At 36.8% G+C, this 16871-nt stretch overlaps 1 protein-coding gene across 1 annotated transcript in view; it reads right to left on the reverse strand.

The window, feature by feature from the left end:
- LOC149287820 (laminin subunit alpha-3-like) overlaps positions 1-16871 on the reverse strand; it is a 99509-nt gene that overhangs the window by 17654 nt on the left and 64984 nt on the right. Inside the window, exons 34-46 of the mRNA XM_089492423.1 lie at positions 15123-15263; positions 13379-13540; positions 13037-13138; positions 12221-12304; positions 9897-10127; positions 5950-6063; positions 3352-3470; positions 2411-2491; positions 2044-2150; positions 1311-1442; positions 736-887; positions 208-318; positions 3-114 (exon numbers count right to left, since the gene is read on the reverse strand). Of these exons, the coding sequence (XP_089348549.1) occupies positions 3-114; positions 208-318; positions 736-887; positions 1311-1442; positions 2044-2150; positions 2411-2491; positions 3352-3470; positions 5950-6063; positions 9897-10127; positions 12221-12304; positions 13037-13138; positions 13379-13540; positions 15123-15263 (1648 nt within the window). The remainder of the gene's footprint in view (positions 1-2; positions 115-207; positions 319-735; positions 888-1310; positions 1443-2043; positions 2151-2410; positions 2492-3351; positions 3471-5949; positions 6064-9896; positions 10128-12220; positions 12305-13036; positions 13139-13378; positions 13541-15122; positions 15264-16871) is intronic.

Below are 16871 nucleotides of genomic sequence, written 5' to 3' on the forward strand. Positions count from 1 at the left end.
ACTGTTTATGTTCTTCAGGAGTAGATCTATGGTCAAAAGCAGGTGGCTGGCATTTCGAAAGGTGTCCTCTGCATTCATTGATAGCGTTTCATACTTCCTAACATTCAGTGCAGCCTAAAACAGAAAAGTGGTGTAAAACAAACATGTTTACCCTTGCTGATTTGTTATGTGAAGATTTTTTTTTTTTTTAGATTTTATGAGACTTACCTTTTCTAACAAAGCAGTTATCTCTTTCTTGAGGCCATTAGTATCTGTCTCCAGCTGGTCCACCCTTAATTTCTGATTTATAATCTTATTGTTGTAGCTTTCATACTGAGACTACAAAGAAAACCATACAAAGTGCCACGTTATCAGAAAGTATTATTCAATGCAAACTGCCCCTTTCCTTCAGCCTCAGTTTCCAAACGTGCATACAGGCACAGCAAGCATCTTATGAATAAAATAAACATATAGAACACAAAAAGAAGTTGTTCAGTCTCTGGTCATTGAGGGCATAGTCTTTTTACGTGGAATGCCCTTTCTGGCCACTGGATAAAAGTATCGGCATATCGTTTCTATTTCTATCTAATGTATAATAGCTATGGCTGACAGTACCAGAAAGATCTGGGAAAAATAATATGATTATCTGTAATGAGCAGAATTCATTATATGAATTGAGTTGCTACACTGATGTCGTTCTGGAGCTCATCCATATTCCCAAGTGCAATAAATCAAAGCTACGCATTGATATTTTACCTGTACTTCTCTGATGCGTGCCTCCAATGCTTTCATCTGATCTAATGCCTGGCTGCTTGCACCTATGTTCTGAAGCTTGGCCTTAATTAGATTGAGTTCATCTCTCATGGTGGACAGATCCAAGAGAAGCGTGTTTACACAGCTGTCACATGCTGGAATTAGAGATTTGTACAAGCAGACAGGTCATGACTAGTAGGCTTCGATCAACATTTCCCAAGCTCCCATTAAGGATTAAGAAATTCAATTATGCCATGTAACGCAATAAAGATTCACTGTAAACCCTCAAGTACAAAGTGCTTATAATTGTGCTACTTCAGTTTGTTGTTCGATAAAGACAACTGAGTGAATATCGCAGAACCTCCAGCAGAATCCGAGAAAGACAAAATGACTGCTTTATAATTCCACCCATATGTTATTTTTTAGATTAACATTTTCTTTAATTCTATAGTATTAATAACACCAGCCAGTTCCACAAATAAACAACTGGATGGTTGGGTTTTCATTAAACATTCCATTTGCTTTAAGCATAAAAAAAAATAATAGTATAATACTGTTTTCCCCGTCACAAGGCTAACCCACTGTGACTGCCCAATGGACGGGCAGCACCTTGTTAGCTTCTCTCAAGAGGCTGGTAGTTCTTTGCAGATTCTCCAAATACTTACACTCATCTTCACCATCTGTGTCTTTTGGATCCTCGTCAAGGCACTCTACAGAAATATGCAAATTAGAAGGTTTGTAACGCAGTGCCTATTTATTTGGGGGTTTCACATAGATACTGCAATATAATTGATTAATGCTGTGAATTTAATAGTACCTTTGTTAGCTGTAGTGACATGACTTATGCATGGACCTACATATGAAGTTTGTGAGTTGGTTATTTGGATTTTCTTCTGTGACTTTATACATCCCACATAATATAAGTAAACCAGAAAGGAGTCTTGTCTAGTGTTCTTCTATGACATTTGGTTTCGGTCTCCATCTTATTAAGCAATATTATGCTCCAATGTGTTTATTAATCATTATAAATAAATCCTCCTTTCTATTTTACTATTATTCTTTACTAAGTATACATTTGTACCTCAGTGATCCCAAAAACTCAACTTCCTATTGCTGACTGGCATATCTCACTATAAAGATATTATTTCTGATGTAAAAAATAAACATAACATTTATTCTTCAGCTCTGAAGAAGTGTATATATATATATATGTATATATATTATGCATAGAGTTGATAGTTTTATTAATCATTATTCATTTATTAACTACTTAGTAATACAATATTATTCAATTATCATTTCAGGTATTACCTCCTGTGAGAGGGTCACAACTGCCTAATCGCCCATTGTTTCCACAGTTACATGGTTTACAGCTACTGCCAAACTTTAATGGGTTTCCATAGTAGCCTGAAGCACATCTAAATAAAAAAAGAGATAAATTGGTGGAATTAAATCAATCCACTGTTTTATAAAGAAGATATTGTGATCAGATATTGTGATTTGCGTTTGTGCTTCCTTCAAGCTTTGATATTTCCAAGTACACAATTACCGTAAACTTAATTAAACACCTTATGAAAGTGCGAAATGTTTGTTCCAATATTTAAAAGCAAAAAGTATCAAATTAGACCAAAGTAATTAAAGTATCCTCACCAACAAAGTTCAGTATTGTAATACTCACTGTTCACAGCTTACTCCTGTGTAGCCGGGTTTACAGAAACACTGGACGTTCCTGCCAGCTCCAACACATCCGGTGGCAAAGCTATAGAGAAATCATAAGCTATAATCAATCTCACATTAGGAGTCGTGTGCAATGTACATATACACACAAAGATAGATGGATATATATCGCTATATATATATCTACATATACACTAGCAAGAGAAAGTTGCTGGAGCCTATGTGTAATGTTGGTTATATGTTCGAGAATATATCGCACTATAGATTTCACTTTAAAAATCACGGTTTTGGTACAATCGTCTCTAACATTTCGTATGTACCAGCTTACACGCCTTTAAAATCTCTAGTTTGGCCTTGAAATTAAAATAATGTGTAACAATAATGCTAGGCACAGTGAGGCATACATCTGTAGCTCTGTTACAGTAAAGTTTCAGATTACTGCACATGTGTCATGAGTACAATGTAACATTTTCAACTCATTCTTTTTATAAAATATATTGGAATAACCCTTCAAAAAACATTAACTGATACGATTATATTTAGATAAGAGACTAGTGTGTCTAAATAACTGGAATAACTGAAATCCAGTCCACACCCGCCCCAGAAGGTATGTATTGTCCTGGTGTTTAATATTAACAGACTTTATGCGTTCTTTAGAAATCAGAATGTTCCTCGGCTATACTCCCTTCTTTATGATGAATGTCTGGTTAAATAATACATAGTGTAGAAACATTAATGCCTTGGGCATAATATGATAAGCATGTTTAAGCCTGTTCTCTTATACTATAGTACTGATTATGTCTTTAAAAATACATTGGGAGACTAATTTTCACACGATTAGCATTCCTGCTCTGTTGAGTTACGAAAGAGATAGATGTTAATGTAGCTTCTTAATAGAACTGTATTTAAAATATAAAATAACAATGAAATAACAGACAATACCTGTTTGAAGGCACAGACAGAGGGCAAGGACATAACTGACATGTCCCAAGCGTAGCGTTTCCAGCGTAGCCTTCTTTACAGAATTCACAGTTGTCACCGGCAGTGTTATGCTGGCAGTTCTACACAAAGACAGATATAGCTCTGTTAAAGTGGAGCATGATGTCGACTGAATGCGAAAAGCAAATTTATTTGTGACGGAACTACATTGCTGGGCCAGACACATCTCATTAGCCAATATGTGCAGCAGGAAGGAAAGTACATTTCCATTATGAATGCTACAAAGACAACATAAAACACCTAACTCATTGGGTAAGATTGTCTAACTCGAGATAACAAATGTATATTTTCTTTTGAAATTCTAGTGGCTAGGATCCCATTATTCAAATGTATTTTTGCAGGTTTCATACAAGCCCCTACGTCACATTGGGCCCCTGCACCTCCATCTCGGTTTCCCTGCCATTTGTATACTTCATCCAGCTTATTTAGCATGGCAACCGGTAATTTAAACAAACATACAGAATGTTTTATGTGACATATCTGAACCACAGAACCACTGCATCTAATGTACCTGTGTCCGAAGTTGGGATATTTGAAAGTTACTCCAACTCATATAATTACAGAATTCTACAGGGATTTATAAAGTAACGTTTTATATGCAAGAAGAAACCCTTTCCATTGCAACTTCTCTTAAGAAAAATGTCACCTGCCAAAACATGTTACAGTTTATAAGGCCTCACTGCTCATCCCTGGAATTGTATGATGTCATGGAAATGGCAGTAATTAGAGGGAGTAGCCTAAAACGATGATGGGTGAAAATAGATTTTTATTGTTTTTGGTGTTTCCAAGGCTACAGTAGACGTGGCTAGAGGACACCACTGGCATTTATATAATAAAGCTAGTAGGAGAGTTATGGTTTTCTTTCAGTGTACTGATTATGCATAATAAAGAGCCATCGCTGGCAAACTTCTCAGTGAGAAGAATTGATCTGGCGCCGCATAATCCCTAATTCAATCAGTGAGCTGAATTTCAAGAAATCTCATCTTGATCTATTCTTGCAACAAAAGCCCATTGGGGTTGGTACTTCATAACATAAAGTTAAATCTGCCAGATCAAAGTGCAAACTCTCCTTCCAATTCCCTCATCAATGAATAAACCCCACTGTCTTTGCATCAGCTCCGTCCAACCTGGAATATATAGGACATCAATGACATCACAAAAATCAATGTGTAACCTTTTTACCCTCTCTTTTTTTTATAAAGGGATTATCAGACACTTACAATATATTAAGTACATTTATATTTTGCTTGGCAAGTTAGATTTCCTCTATAATTGCATGTTTTTGTAATTGCCTTAACATAAAGCTAATTGCAATGTGTCCAGACATGACAGTGATAGTGTAGACATGATGAAATAGAGTTTTTTTTTCTTTTATTGTAAGTGATATGACTATACTAGCAGTCTGATATAAAATATTCTGGCTCTGCACTTAGTCCTGTAATGGCTTGTCTTGTCTGTACAACGAACCACATTCTGAGACACTCCCTGAAAAGTGCTGAAAGGAGCGGTGTACTATACTGAAGAGTGTACCGGAGTTTAAGGTTTCTTAATGTTTGAAAGAAATGCGACACATTCAGTTTGCTTTCTACGTTTGGTTTCCCATACAATACTTTACTAAAGAATACCAACTTCCTATTAGCACTGTTGTTAAACACGGCACAAAACACAAAAGCATGCAAATTCTTTTCGCTGAGGAACAGTGATATATGTCATTTTGTAGGTTTGTTACTTAAGATATCATCAATTAAAAAAAAATGTTCATGCCATTTATTAAATGATAGGCACGTCTCTTTCTGTATGCCTTTATATTGTCCACCAAAAAAGAAATTTAGGTGAAAGGGCGAGTGTATGCACTCCTCAGCCAGCAGCAGGTGGAAGCACTTTATCACTAAACGTTATCTTTACAATCATAATCATACTGTACATCTAACTTTAAAACTAGATATATACAATGCTGTTGATTTCAATATGACCTTTTCCGTTTTCTAGTATTATAAACATCTCATAAAGCACTCTTGATGTAGAATATTCTACGTTCAAAATGATTCCTGACTTTATTGATATGAGTAGTTGCAGCAGCACATTGAAATGAAATCAGTAAAGTTGCTGGTGGCAAAATGCTCTTCTTTCTAGCCAGCGATACAGAAAAACATCTGAACATAAAAAGATTTAACAATAGCCCTTGTATCAAACGTTACAAAGTCTAGAAAATCAAAATGACTCTTTTCCGCCTCTGTACCTTGGTATTTTTTAAATAAAAAATAGCAACATTTAAAAAACCATAAAGTCACTATAATAGACTGCTTACACTAGTAACAAGTAACAATACTAACTATCCAATAATGACCCCTATTAAGTAACCTAATAATATCTGGAATTAGGAAGGATCTAAAACACCTCCGGAAACAGTGCTATTTTACTTAGATTAAAATATTTCTGTGAATTGAGAATCTCTGGCACAGCTTTCCATAAATCAAGTCAATTCTGGTCCTTTATTTTGGGGAAAAAAAATCTAGATTGAAAGAAAATATTAATACTTACAATGCATATTCCCGAACCATCCTGACATCTGGTCGAATGTCCATTACATCTGCATGGAACACACTTTCCCAAGGAAAGACCCTTGTTGTCCCTATAGTATCCCGGAGCACATTCCTGCACAAGACAATTCAATAAAGTTTTGAATGTTTTGAAAACGTGGCAGCAATATAGTCATTAGCCTCGGCAAACCCTAATGTTGTTGTTTCACTAATAAAGATAAAATGGTTAAACATTACCAAACTTTCAGTGCTAAAAGGTTGTTTTCCAGGAGCAAAACCCAACGTATACATTTAACAGGTCATTCTGGGATTTGTATCAAAAGTAACTCTAGTGGTCTTATCACTATAGCAACCAAGAGTGGCCCAATCAGCAAAGAGTTTTTGTCTTCGTATCAGAATCAATTATTATAAATAGCCCCAAATTAGGTTACCTAACAAAAAATAGTTCAAACATGTTAAAATGCGTGAGATATTTCACAAAATTGACATAAATACTAGAACGCCTCCTCCATCAGTAGAAAACCATTAATGCTGAAACTGTTAACAGTCCACTTATTTCTTAAAGACTACATTCATTGAACTTGCTGAAATCCATAATTTACAATTATTTTTGCCCTGAAGCACTTTGACTTATTCTTCAGACATAGGTACAAATGTTTAACTGGCTGTGGTAATGTTTTAACATGTCATGTTTCCAGAATAATTTTAGAAGTGCAAGAATGCAGAAAGACATAAATCTGGTTATATATAGCTATATATATATATATATATATATATATATATATATATATATATATAGAGAGAGAGAGAGAGAGAGAGAGAGAGAGTACAAGTACGTATGTATATATACAGTATATGTGTATATGTAATTATTGTGATTACACTGATCAATTCATTTCAGTTTTAAAAATTGACATATGCATTACATGATGTCAGCAGTTGACATTAAATGTGACATCTATACAATAGTGTAAAAGTTATATTAACTACTCAACAGGAACTCTGGAATGAATAAATAATAAATATATAGAATAGTGTGGATTTTGTGAAAGGATCCTAGTACAGCATTACCTTTAAGAAGGGTGACCAACAGGTGATTCTAAGACAGAATGTGGCCTGCTAACGGGCTACTTATGGATGCTTGGAGTTAAATTGTACTTTTAAGCTATCAGTGTATCAGTATCAGAAAGAGTATTTAGAAGACATAAGATAACAACTCAGCTAGACCTGCATAATGCATTGTCGATGTTGAAGTTATTGAATGTCATAGATTTAACAATTTATTATACAGAGCCAGACCAGCTTGCTCCTTGTTTCAGGAGAAGCTCACAGATGTTCTTGCTTCACAGAGGAACCCTGAAATGTTCAACTGACCAACAGACTCTGGGGTTTAGTAAATATACCCCAGTAAAACTGCCCAGGCCAGGCATTGCTATGTTACAAAATACCAAGTTTAAAACATATACTTGAATTACTGGAACCTGTAATGAAAATTATAATACTATTTTAAGTATTACCCAGAGGCACTTTAGATTCTTTAATTGTGATAAGCTTCCAACTGAATTCCAACTGAGAAAGCTGTTTCTGGGAATATCCAAAGAAGACTATTCAAGACCCATCTCGTGTGAGTTTGAAATTGTCATCTTTAGATATTATCCATAAATGACTTGGTCTCTTCTTTTCGGATAGATATTAGCAATAATAACTGGATTCATTCACATGCACTTACATGCTCTCCTGAGCTATAGTCGTAGCCGGCAGGCTAATTTACAGAATGTGAAGCTGGAATGAGGAATTTCATTGAACTATAACTGCAGATGTAACTGTGCCAAACAATGTATAAAAGGTAACAAAGTGTAAACTCTGAAACTGTAATTAAGCAAAAGTTTATCAGTGACCTGTTTACACTGTGATTTGCTGACAAAGCATTAAACCTCCTGTTATTATTGCACCTTCTTGTAACCGTAAACCAGATAATCTTAAGAAAGGGTGGTAGCGTAATTCCCTGATACGCCACGGGCACTTAAAGAGTTAATGCGGTTGCATGCAAACTGTACGAAGCTAAGAAAAATGTAGCTACTGTATTTTGATGTGCTATAAACACATTCTGATATCCCGCATGCTTACCCGATGAGATTGCCCATCAAGATCATGTTGCTGTTGATTGATTCTGCTGGGCATCTGTAGGAACTCTACCCTCTGCTGAGTGCCACGAGCCCCACATAGACCCCAAACCATCGAGAGGTATAGGAGACTTAACATTTTTTCCTTGTTTTGTGCTCGTAAATTGTTTCTTGACCCAAATGTGTGATAATTCCTGGATATTGTTTTTCTGTTCTTCTTAGTGAAGTTCCTCTTTTCACTCAGTTTTCACCCATTCTGACCTCTGTAAGCTTGCAAAACTGTCATTCACCGTGCAGCCCGTCCTTCTTATACTCGCAGTTCTCCTGACTCAGAGATGCAGGCTTGCCGCACGGTGCTGCACTACGCTCCACCTTCCTAGCCCAACGCATGAGTCATATTGTGTAATAAATGTATGTGGCCCTGAGGGGTGACAGACAGCTTAGTGGAAGGTAGCGTATCTAAGGTGTGTCTGATAACACATTGCCTCCACCCCATGAGAGTCAGATGTCTCTAAACCGTTGGGACTGTAAATCATAGCCTGAGTAATATTGCAGACAAATAAGAACGGTTTGGGATGGATCAGTCAGAGGTGCAAGAGCTTCCTCTGGGCTACATATTTTCAGCATAGCACAGCTTCTCATAGACAGGCTTTGGCATATTTAGCACAAGCCTTTACACGTGTGAAAGTAGGATATTTTTCATTGAATGTATTAGGGCTGGTAATTGCATTATTAACTAATAAACCAACGGAGGTAAGATAAGCACATAAATATTAGCATTCAAACCCTATTCCAGTTACATTGGAGGCATATTGAAGGGACAGTACAGCCATCATATGCACCTTAATACTTACGATGCATGGTCCCTTTAAATGCTCATGGTGTACATTGCAAATGCATGAGGTATTCTGCATAACCCCCCTATGTGAATTTGTCCCTTTGCCCCAAGCTATTTTACATGCAGGAGATATGTTCTGCTAGTCACATCTCCTTCCATGTGATAGACTTATCGCCAGTCAGTTCCAGAGCTGGCTCGCCAAACACGGTATATAGGGCTCTATTCAGACCCCTAGTTAGTAGGGCTGTCAGGGACTTTTCTGGAGAGTCAGAAGATACTTGGATAAAATTTTACCCCTAAGTTAGTAGGGCTGTCAGGGACTTTTCTGGAGAGTCAGAAGTTCCTTGGATAGAATTTGACAGCAGTTAAAAACCTACATCCGGCCCATGATTTTGCCTTTTGTTCAGGGTAGCAGTATGCATGTTTAATTCTCTTTACTATATTAGCCTCCTTCTGGTTTTCTTGGTAAGTTCTGGCATGTATTCACCACCCAGATAACAACTGAAATGTCTGTTTTAATATAAGCGACAATTCAATTTTGGTTGAATCACTACAATGGACTCTTTGTGATGAGCCACTAAATGGTTTAAAACACCACCTGGTCAGCTCATTTATGAAATTCGAAAGCACCGTGCATAACTATAACCCAGCATTTGCATGATTAATCAAACCTGGTAAATATAGGCAGGCTACTGTGCTAGAAGCTGAAGTTATCATATAAATCACTTAGAAAACTGCATATACAGACATAGAGAAGACAAGTGTCAAAATAAGTTGTTAAATAAGTCTGAGTGATATATTAAGCAGCACATTATAGAATGTTGTAAAATCCCATGGCTTTGTAAAGGTGTAATGATATAATAATAATAATAATAATAATAATAGTAAAATAATATCCAGTGGTATCAACTGCTGCCTTTGTTTAGATGCAGATCTAGACACAATAGTAAGGAAATGATATAATGAGACTGGCTAAATAAATCATACCTGGCATGAGTCACCTGTGTATTCAGGCGGGCAGGAACAGATCTCAACACTGTAGGCAACCTTCCCACCTCTTGAAGAAGTGATGTCTTCTAAGCCCACTTCTGCTAGGGTTAGGCGCTGGGTCTCTCTGAAGTACAGTGCTCGAATCTGCAGGCTGTCTAATTTGGACAGGACCGTCATCAACTCTTCTCGAGAAACCATGCTATTACTGTTCACATGCCTGAAATTTGACTACATCATAAGAACAAAACATTAACATGTCACCCTAAGATACACTCGATAACATCACAACACTTCCACTTCCTCGAAACATCACAACACTTCCATTTCCCAAGATACAGTTAGTGGCTGTAGAAGCGGGAATCCCTTGCAGTAATTCACTCATGCATGAAGTCTCGGGACACTAAATGTGTGCACTAACCTATTCTATCCCCTGCCTTTCATGAATAATTGGGCTTCATGTCCTGTCTACGGGTTAAGGATCTCCTACTATGTTTCATGTTCGCTGAGGTGAGCTCACAATAAAGAAGTGATAGCCAGTCTGTGGTAACATTAAGTTTGCAGTACCAAAGGGTTAAATTCAAGGTTACGCCAGGCTGTGATATCATATGTGGCCGGGAGAGATGCTAAGAGAGGAATCCAGACAAGCAACAGAGGAAAACTGCACACAAGAACAGAGGAAAGTGGCTCAAGCAACAGGCAATGTAGGACTGGAGAACGAGGCTTTTATGGGGTAGGCATCATCCAATATGGTGCATGCAGCATGTGAACTTAAATGCATATGTCATGTATGTTTGTGACCAATATAATGTAGGCATGATCAGTATAAAATAAATGTGTAAATATACGCTATTCTGCTTTAAAATTATCTGCTTAGTTATGTATAGTCTGCTTAGTCAGCTATCAATAGGTCACAAAATCATGCAAGTTTGCAAGTTAATAGTGCAATCAACACACTAAAGCGCATTGCAATGTGGACTCCCCAGACAGTAGAAAATAAAATTTACTTTGCATCTCCAAATTTGTCTGTAAGCGGCTTTTATTGCTCCACTAAAACAGGCAACACATATCCATCCAGGGTATTTTTCATGATCAATACAAACAGCTGACTGGGAATTAACTTATTACCAGAACTACAGAAAACAGGTTAGAGCCTCCCACAACTTTAGTGTGTCCTTTAGTATGTGGCTACCTGCTAAAGTCTAAGAGTGTAATGTGTATATCCAGCAGCCACTTGTCATTTATTGACGAACCAGGTTTATAGCTTACAAATGATAAACATATCTTTCTCTTGATCGGTAGTGGCAGAAAAATGCTAAGTGTTCAACGGAATGTGATTTTTTAACATGTTACTATATGTTACTATGTCAATGAAACAAAAAAAGGCACTGGGATAGAATGAGCTGACAAATTCTATACTTAATCCTAAAGGAAATAGAAAATAAAACAGCAAACATCAGAATGTATTTCCATGGCATTAATGAAAAGTCTGTACAAGTGCTATTCATGGTGGTTTTCCCAGCCTGGCATCTTTTTAGCACATTAATTAAACAGCATGGAATCGATTTCAAAAGCCATTTCAAAACACTCCCATATTTAAAAAGCCACCCGCTGAGAAGGGATTTATGCTTGAGTACTAAAACATAATTCCAGCTATGTACTCTTCACAAACTGTGCTTAGATATTTAATTGATTCTTTAACATGGGAATATAGCGTGCTTGGTGTCTTCTAGCCCTGTTTTAGAAGTTAGCCAAGGTTCACCAAAACAGCTTATGTATTATAGCTAGATGATTTCTGTACTCTTTTCACATGCTTTCTATAAATCTTTGTGTAAATATGTGTTGGACAGGACTGAATAGTGCATATTCCATGTGTACTCTGAGATATCTGTTTGGGCTTATTTCTCACTAGGCCATCGGGCGCATCTGTCACACAAGTAATGTTACCAGCCCTTCTGGGGCTATGGAGTAGGACCTTATATATGATCCATTAACTCATACAGTTTTTCTCACTCCGTGGCACATATAGCTCTTTCTGATGGCTCCAAGGTCTACTTCAAATCCTGGTTCATTGACAAGTTAATACCAAGAGTACTTAGGTGAGGACAACAAGGTACCAGTTACACTTGGTTGGAAGACGGTTGCAAAACATGGGTTTAAATAGACACTGAAGTTGTTCTTTGAGCTGTAATTTAAAAGAAAGTGAACGGGACAACTGGATAAGAAACATCTGGATAGGCAACTGTTCCCTTGCTTGTTATATCATATTAGCTCTGATGAGGTATTAGTAAATCGACTTTAATAATGCACATGGTAGATCTTACCTCCACTAGTTGGACACGTCCATAATACTGTCTGTCTGGTGACGGATCATTCGGATCCACGTAAACAATGGTCATTTGTCTACCCTGGTAAAACAGATATTTTATGATGATATTTGTTACCATACATATCTACCGCTTGGCATAGTATTGAATTATACACCGCACTGTATTAAATATTGTTAGAGAGAGATAGAGGGTGCAGCAGCTTGGTATTAAAAAGGAATGTGAACAGGATTAACATGTGTCTGTGAAATTCTATAACAGTATGCATATAAATCATGGAAACAGGAGCTGTATACAGCTCATATAATGTTTTCTTTCATGAAAAAAGTTAAAAGCACCCCTTATGAGACATGAATGAGGCAAGGCAACATTGACCGTATATTGTTCCTAGGACAACCGCATTGCATGGCATTACTTCAGTGCAATAGTGAAAACTAGCAGTATGTATCGAACGAAATATGGTTCTGGTTTAGAGATAAAACATAGTCTAAAATGAGCAGAAAATCTATAGAAACTTTCGCCATTACTATGTCAGACTGATTGTTCTAAATAAACACTAACTTCAAGATCCAGAATTTTGTGGGACTTTCTGGATTTTTATATCACGAAATTACCTTGCAATGGAGCAAATATTTAATATTTAATTATTTCACAGAGTTCTTCTTGTTCTAAGAAAAATTTCTATATTCTCCAAAAAAGACATTTGAAATACCCTTTTCTGGACATCATCAGTTTTGTATATGTTCAATCGTGGCTAACTCCGATTCATAAAACAATAAACAATATTTTATTGCAAGTCATACATCTACTTACTGTTAACATAACATCTGGCTGTTTGTCTAGAAGAGACATTCCTTCACTTGGCAGGCCAAAGGACTTTAGATGGTACGTCAGAAACCCACCATAAGCCGACAGCTAAACAAGATAAAAATACGATAGAATGCTATAGAAGGGACTTTTATGAAATGTAATGTAGGAACCGATACTAGAAAGAACAGTATATTACACTAGCCAACAAGTGGAAAAACTATTGTTGCCAATATTAGCATTATATTAATTTATATTAGCATATTAACATTACAAATGGTTTATCACAGTAATTCAAATTATAATTAAAACGTTAAATAAAGCACATAGACTTTTGCTGATTCTTACCTTCTCCCTGAGGTATGGTCTTGGTGCTACCCAGTACAAGCTATGAACTGATGGAGGTAGTTCTTGGATATCGGCTACAACACTATTACTGCCTGGATTGAAAGTGAGAGCCACCTGACTCTGATCTTGAGTCTCAAGATTCCAGAACCTCATGTCTACAAACTTAGCAAAGAAAGCAGGGAATAAGATTTGTCATAAATCTGTCACATGAGGAACCAAAGCTTAATTCATAAAATAGCAAAATAATTTAGAAAAGTCTTGTTACTATAGTATACAATTACATATGTTGTGCTAACATAGACCACAGCTCAGCTAGAAGCAGTATTAAAACAAATGAGCACTTTCTAAAAAAGAAAAGCTAGATAATAAGAAATGTAATAGCTGCTCATTCAGTGTCTCCTTTCAAAGGTTAGCTATGCATCGCGAAAGGCAAACCCTGAACATTTCTACTGTTACAATAGCCGTACGAGCCCTGCATAATGAGAAGAAATTGAGATGAGATGAAAGATTTAACTATGCATTATGCATGGCCCACTTGGCCCTTCTAGCATAATTCATAATTATGCATAGTTAACTCAAAGGAAAAAAAAGTTTAGTCATTTATTAACTAATCTTACTGAAATTACACAGTTACATAAAACCTACATAACAAACAATCATGTGTCAGTTAAACGTGTAACACAGCCTATCGGAAAGAATGCTCAACAGACAGAATAAGCCAGGCTCAGTTGTATGTAAGTATTTAACTAATAAGAGTTTTAATAGATGAGATGGACAGCATGCTACTTTTAAAGCAGGCATTTCAAGGATTCCTGGGGACGTAGGTTTAGTAATTTGGGCTTGTAATTTGTTTTTGTTTTTTATTTAAACACAAGGGTGTGATTGTTGTGTCTGTTGCTCACAACAGTGTGAGTTATTAGCAGGAACCTCTTGATAAACATTGATAAAGATGGATGATTCACCCCCATGTTTCTTAATACCTTCAGGCCGCATAGTGTAAGAGTCATGGAACAAGGTGAATTGCAAACCACAAGAAGTGAGCCACTACTATGTGTAAACCTAACTTCCTGTCCTTGTGGCAGATTTTGGTTTGGAAAATTATATTATTATATATAAGTGGCACGGTGCATCACATTAGTGATTGTTTAGGGATCCGTAAACATTTTCTTCATAGTGGTTGTACAGTAGTGATTAATCCTATGTACATGGAATTTCCAGATATTATCCAGTAATGTGGTGTGGGGGGGCGGAGGGTGCACGGCGGTGCTGTATCATACCTCCTGTGGACCCTAGTCCTGATCTGACTGGGAAGGAAAAAGATCTTCAGGAGAGACATAGTTCAAATCCATCAGTAGATTGTTATAGAGAGTAGGGTATGCACAAGTTGTTTTAGGGGGGTTTGAGAAGAACCCTGAAGAAGCAAGCCACAAATGACAGAAAAACACCACATTTGTGCGTTACCAAGATGTTTTTGCTACTTTGAGACCCGTAGATAGCTATTGGATGCAATATATACTATGACTATATCCAATCCCTATCCTACGCAGCCCCTTTCTGTGAATTTACATGGGAAACGACTGTATGCTGAGTGTTTAGGCACAAAATTGGTTCTGATGCCCTGTATTTATGGGTCTTCAGCTGGGATTGCACCACAGGCACAATGATGCCAGGCATTTCCTTGGCATGAGATTAAGAAATTATATTTCACACGTGACATTTACATCTGCTATATAATTTTGCTTACCTTCTTTCTGTGTTTGTTGGATGAGTGACATATATCAGTTGCTCCAAAACAAAAACATTTTGTGCACCCCTTTGGGTTGGTGGGGTCAAAATAAAATGATCCTCTTTTGCAAACATCACACTTGAGGCCATAAACATTTTCCTGGATGTAAAGAAGAAATATATTTATACAAATTGTGTTATTTTATAAAATTAGATTTCAACTGTCAAACAGCTTAGCAGGCCCATGTCCAATGATAAATATGTGTTATTTTAAAAGCTAGGTCAATAACTCAATAAGAAAAATCATACAAGTCGCTTCTTAAATCTAAAAGAAAAAGATAAGATGCTGAAGAAATTACTAACTAAAGATTTACCACTATAATCTAGTGATTTACAATAAGATTATAAAAGATTGCGATATCTACACTAACTAGTAAATAACATAAGGTGGTAACCTGTCAAGACATCAAGCTGATAGATATACCAGTGGATTTAAAACTAAAGGGGACTCGTGCCTTCACCTCTCTTCCACCATTAGAGAGGACATGCGAATTGGGTTCCAAAAGGAGCAATCCCCAGAATCAAGAACTAACCTGACAAAGTTGTCAGTTAAAACATAAACACAGGGGCAAATGCTGACCCAGACAATGGCCTCATTAGGGGCCAAGGATTGCCTGAAGCCAGGAGCAGAAGCTAAAAACAGGAGACTCCACCCACTAGTGATGTGGCAGTACTCCATTGGTCACGCTTCCACCATACCCCCTAATCCATGGTTGGAGTTACGAGACAGGTTTATTAAGATCCTTTAACCCCTTCGTGACAAAGGCTGATTTTACTTTTTGTACCCTTCGTGACAATGGCCGTTTTAACATTTCTGCGCTGCTCGTGTTTAGCTGTAATTTTCTTCTTTCCCGTTTACTGAACCCACACACATTAGATATTGTTTTTTTCAGGACAAGAAGGGCTTTCTTTAGATGACATTGTTTTGATTGTATCGTATTATTTACTATTAAAAAAAGTATAAAATATGGTGAAAAATTTAGAAAAAAATGACTGTTTCTAACTTTTAGTTGAAAAATCTTTTACTCATCTATAAAAGGTAATAAAAAAACCTGCTAAATAGATTCTACTATTTGTCCTGAGTTTAGAAATACCCAATGTTTTTATGTTTTTTTGCTTTTTTCTGCACGTTATGGAGCAATAAGTACAGGTACCGTTTTGCTATTTCAAAGCCATTTTTTCCAAATCTGGTAATTCTTCCCCCCATGTGCCATTTCGGGTATCTGTGAAGCCGGCCAATGCAATTTACCCCATCAAGTCATATATTTTTGAAAACTAGACAGCCCAGGGTATTCCAAATGCTGGTATTTTAACCCTTTCCAAGCACTTATTCTACCATCAGCCTTTGTCAAACTTTATGGTAGTAATTTTTTTGCATTTGTTTTTTCACACACATTTTACTTTAGGTATAAATAAACAGGTTCTGGTATACGTCACTATCAAAAAACACCCCAATATGTGTTTAGCAACATCTCCTGAGTACAGCGATACCTCACATGAATGATTTTGCCTGGCTGTTTGGGGGCAAAAGGGCCACATTTGGGGCATGCACATTTTTCAATGTTGCACTTTGGCATTTGGGGATCCACTGCCCATGCCCTATTTGGTACATCTTTGAGCCGGGCCATTTCAGTGTGCCCAATAAAGCTATATATTTTTGAAAACTAGACACCCCAGGGTATTTCAAATGCTAGTATTTTAACTCTTT

This window comes from Sceloporus occidentalis, unplaced genomic scaffold (genome assembly GCF_023333645.1).
Source record: "Sceloporus occidentalis isolate IW3139 unplaced genomic scaffold, rSceOcc1.0.p SCAF_56, whole genome shotgun sequence".
NCBI lineage: Eukaryota > Metazoa > Chordata > Lepidosauria > Squamata > Phrynosomatidae > Sceloporus > Sceloporus occidentalis.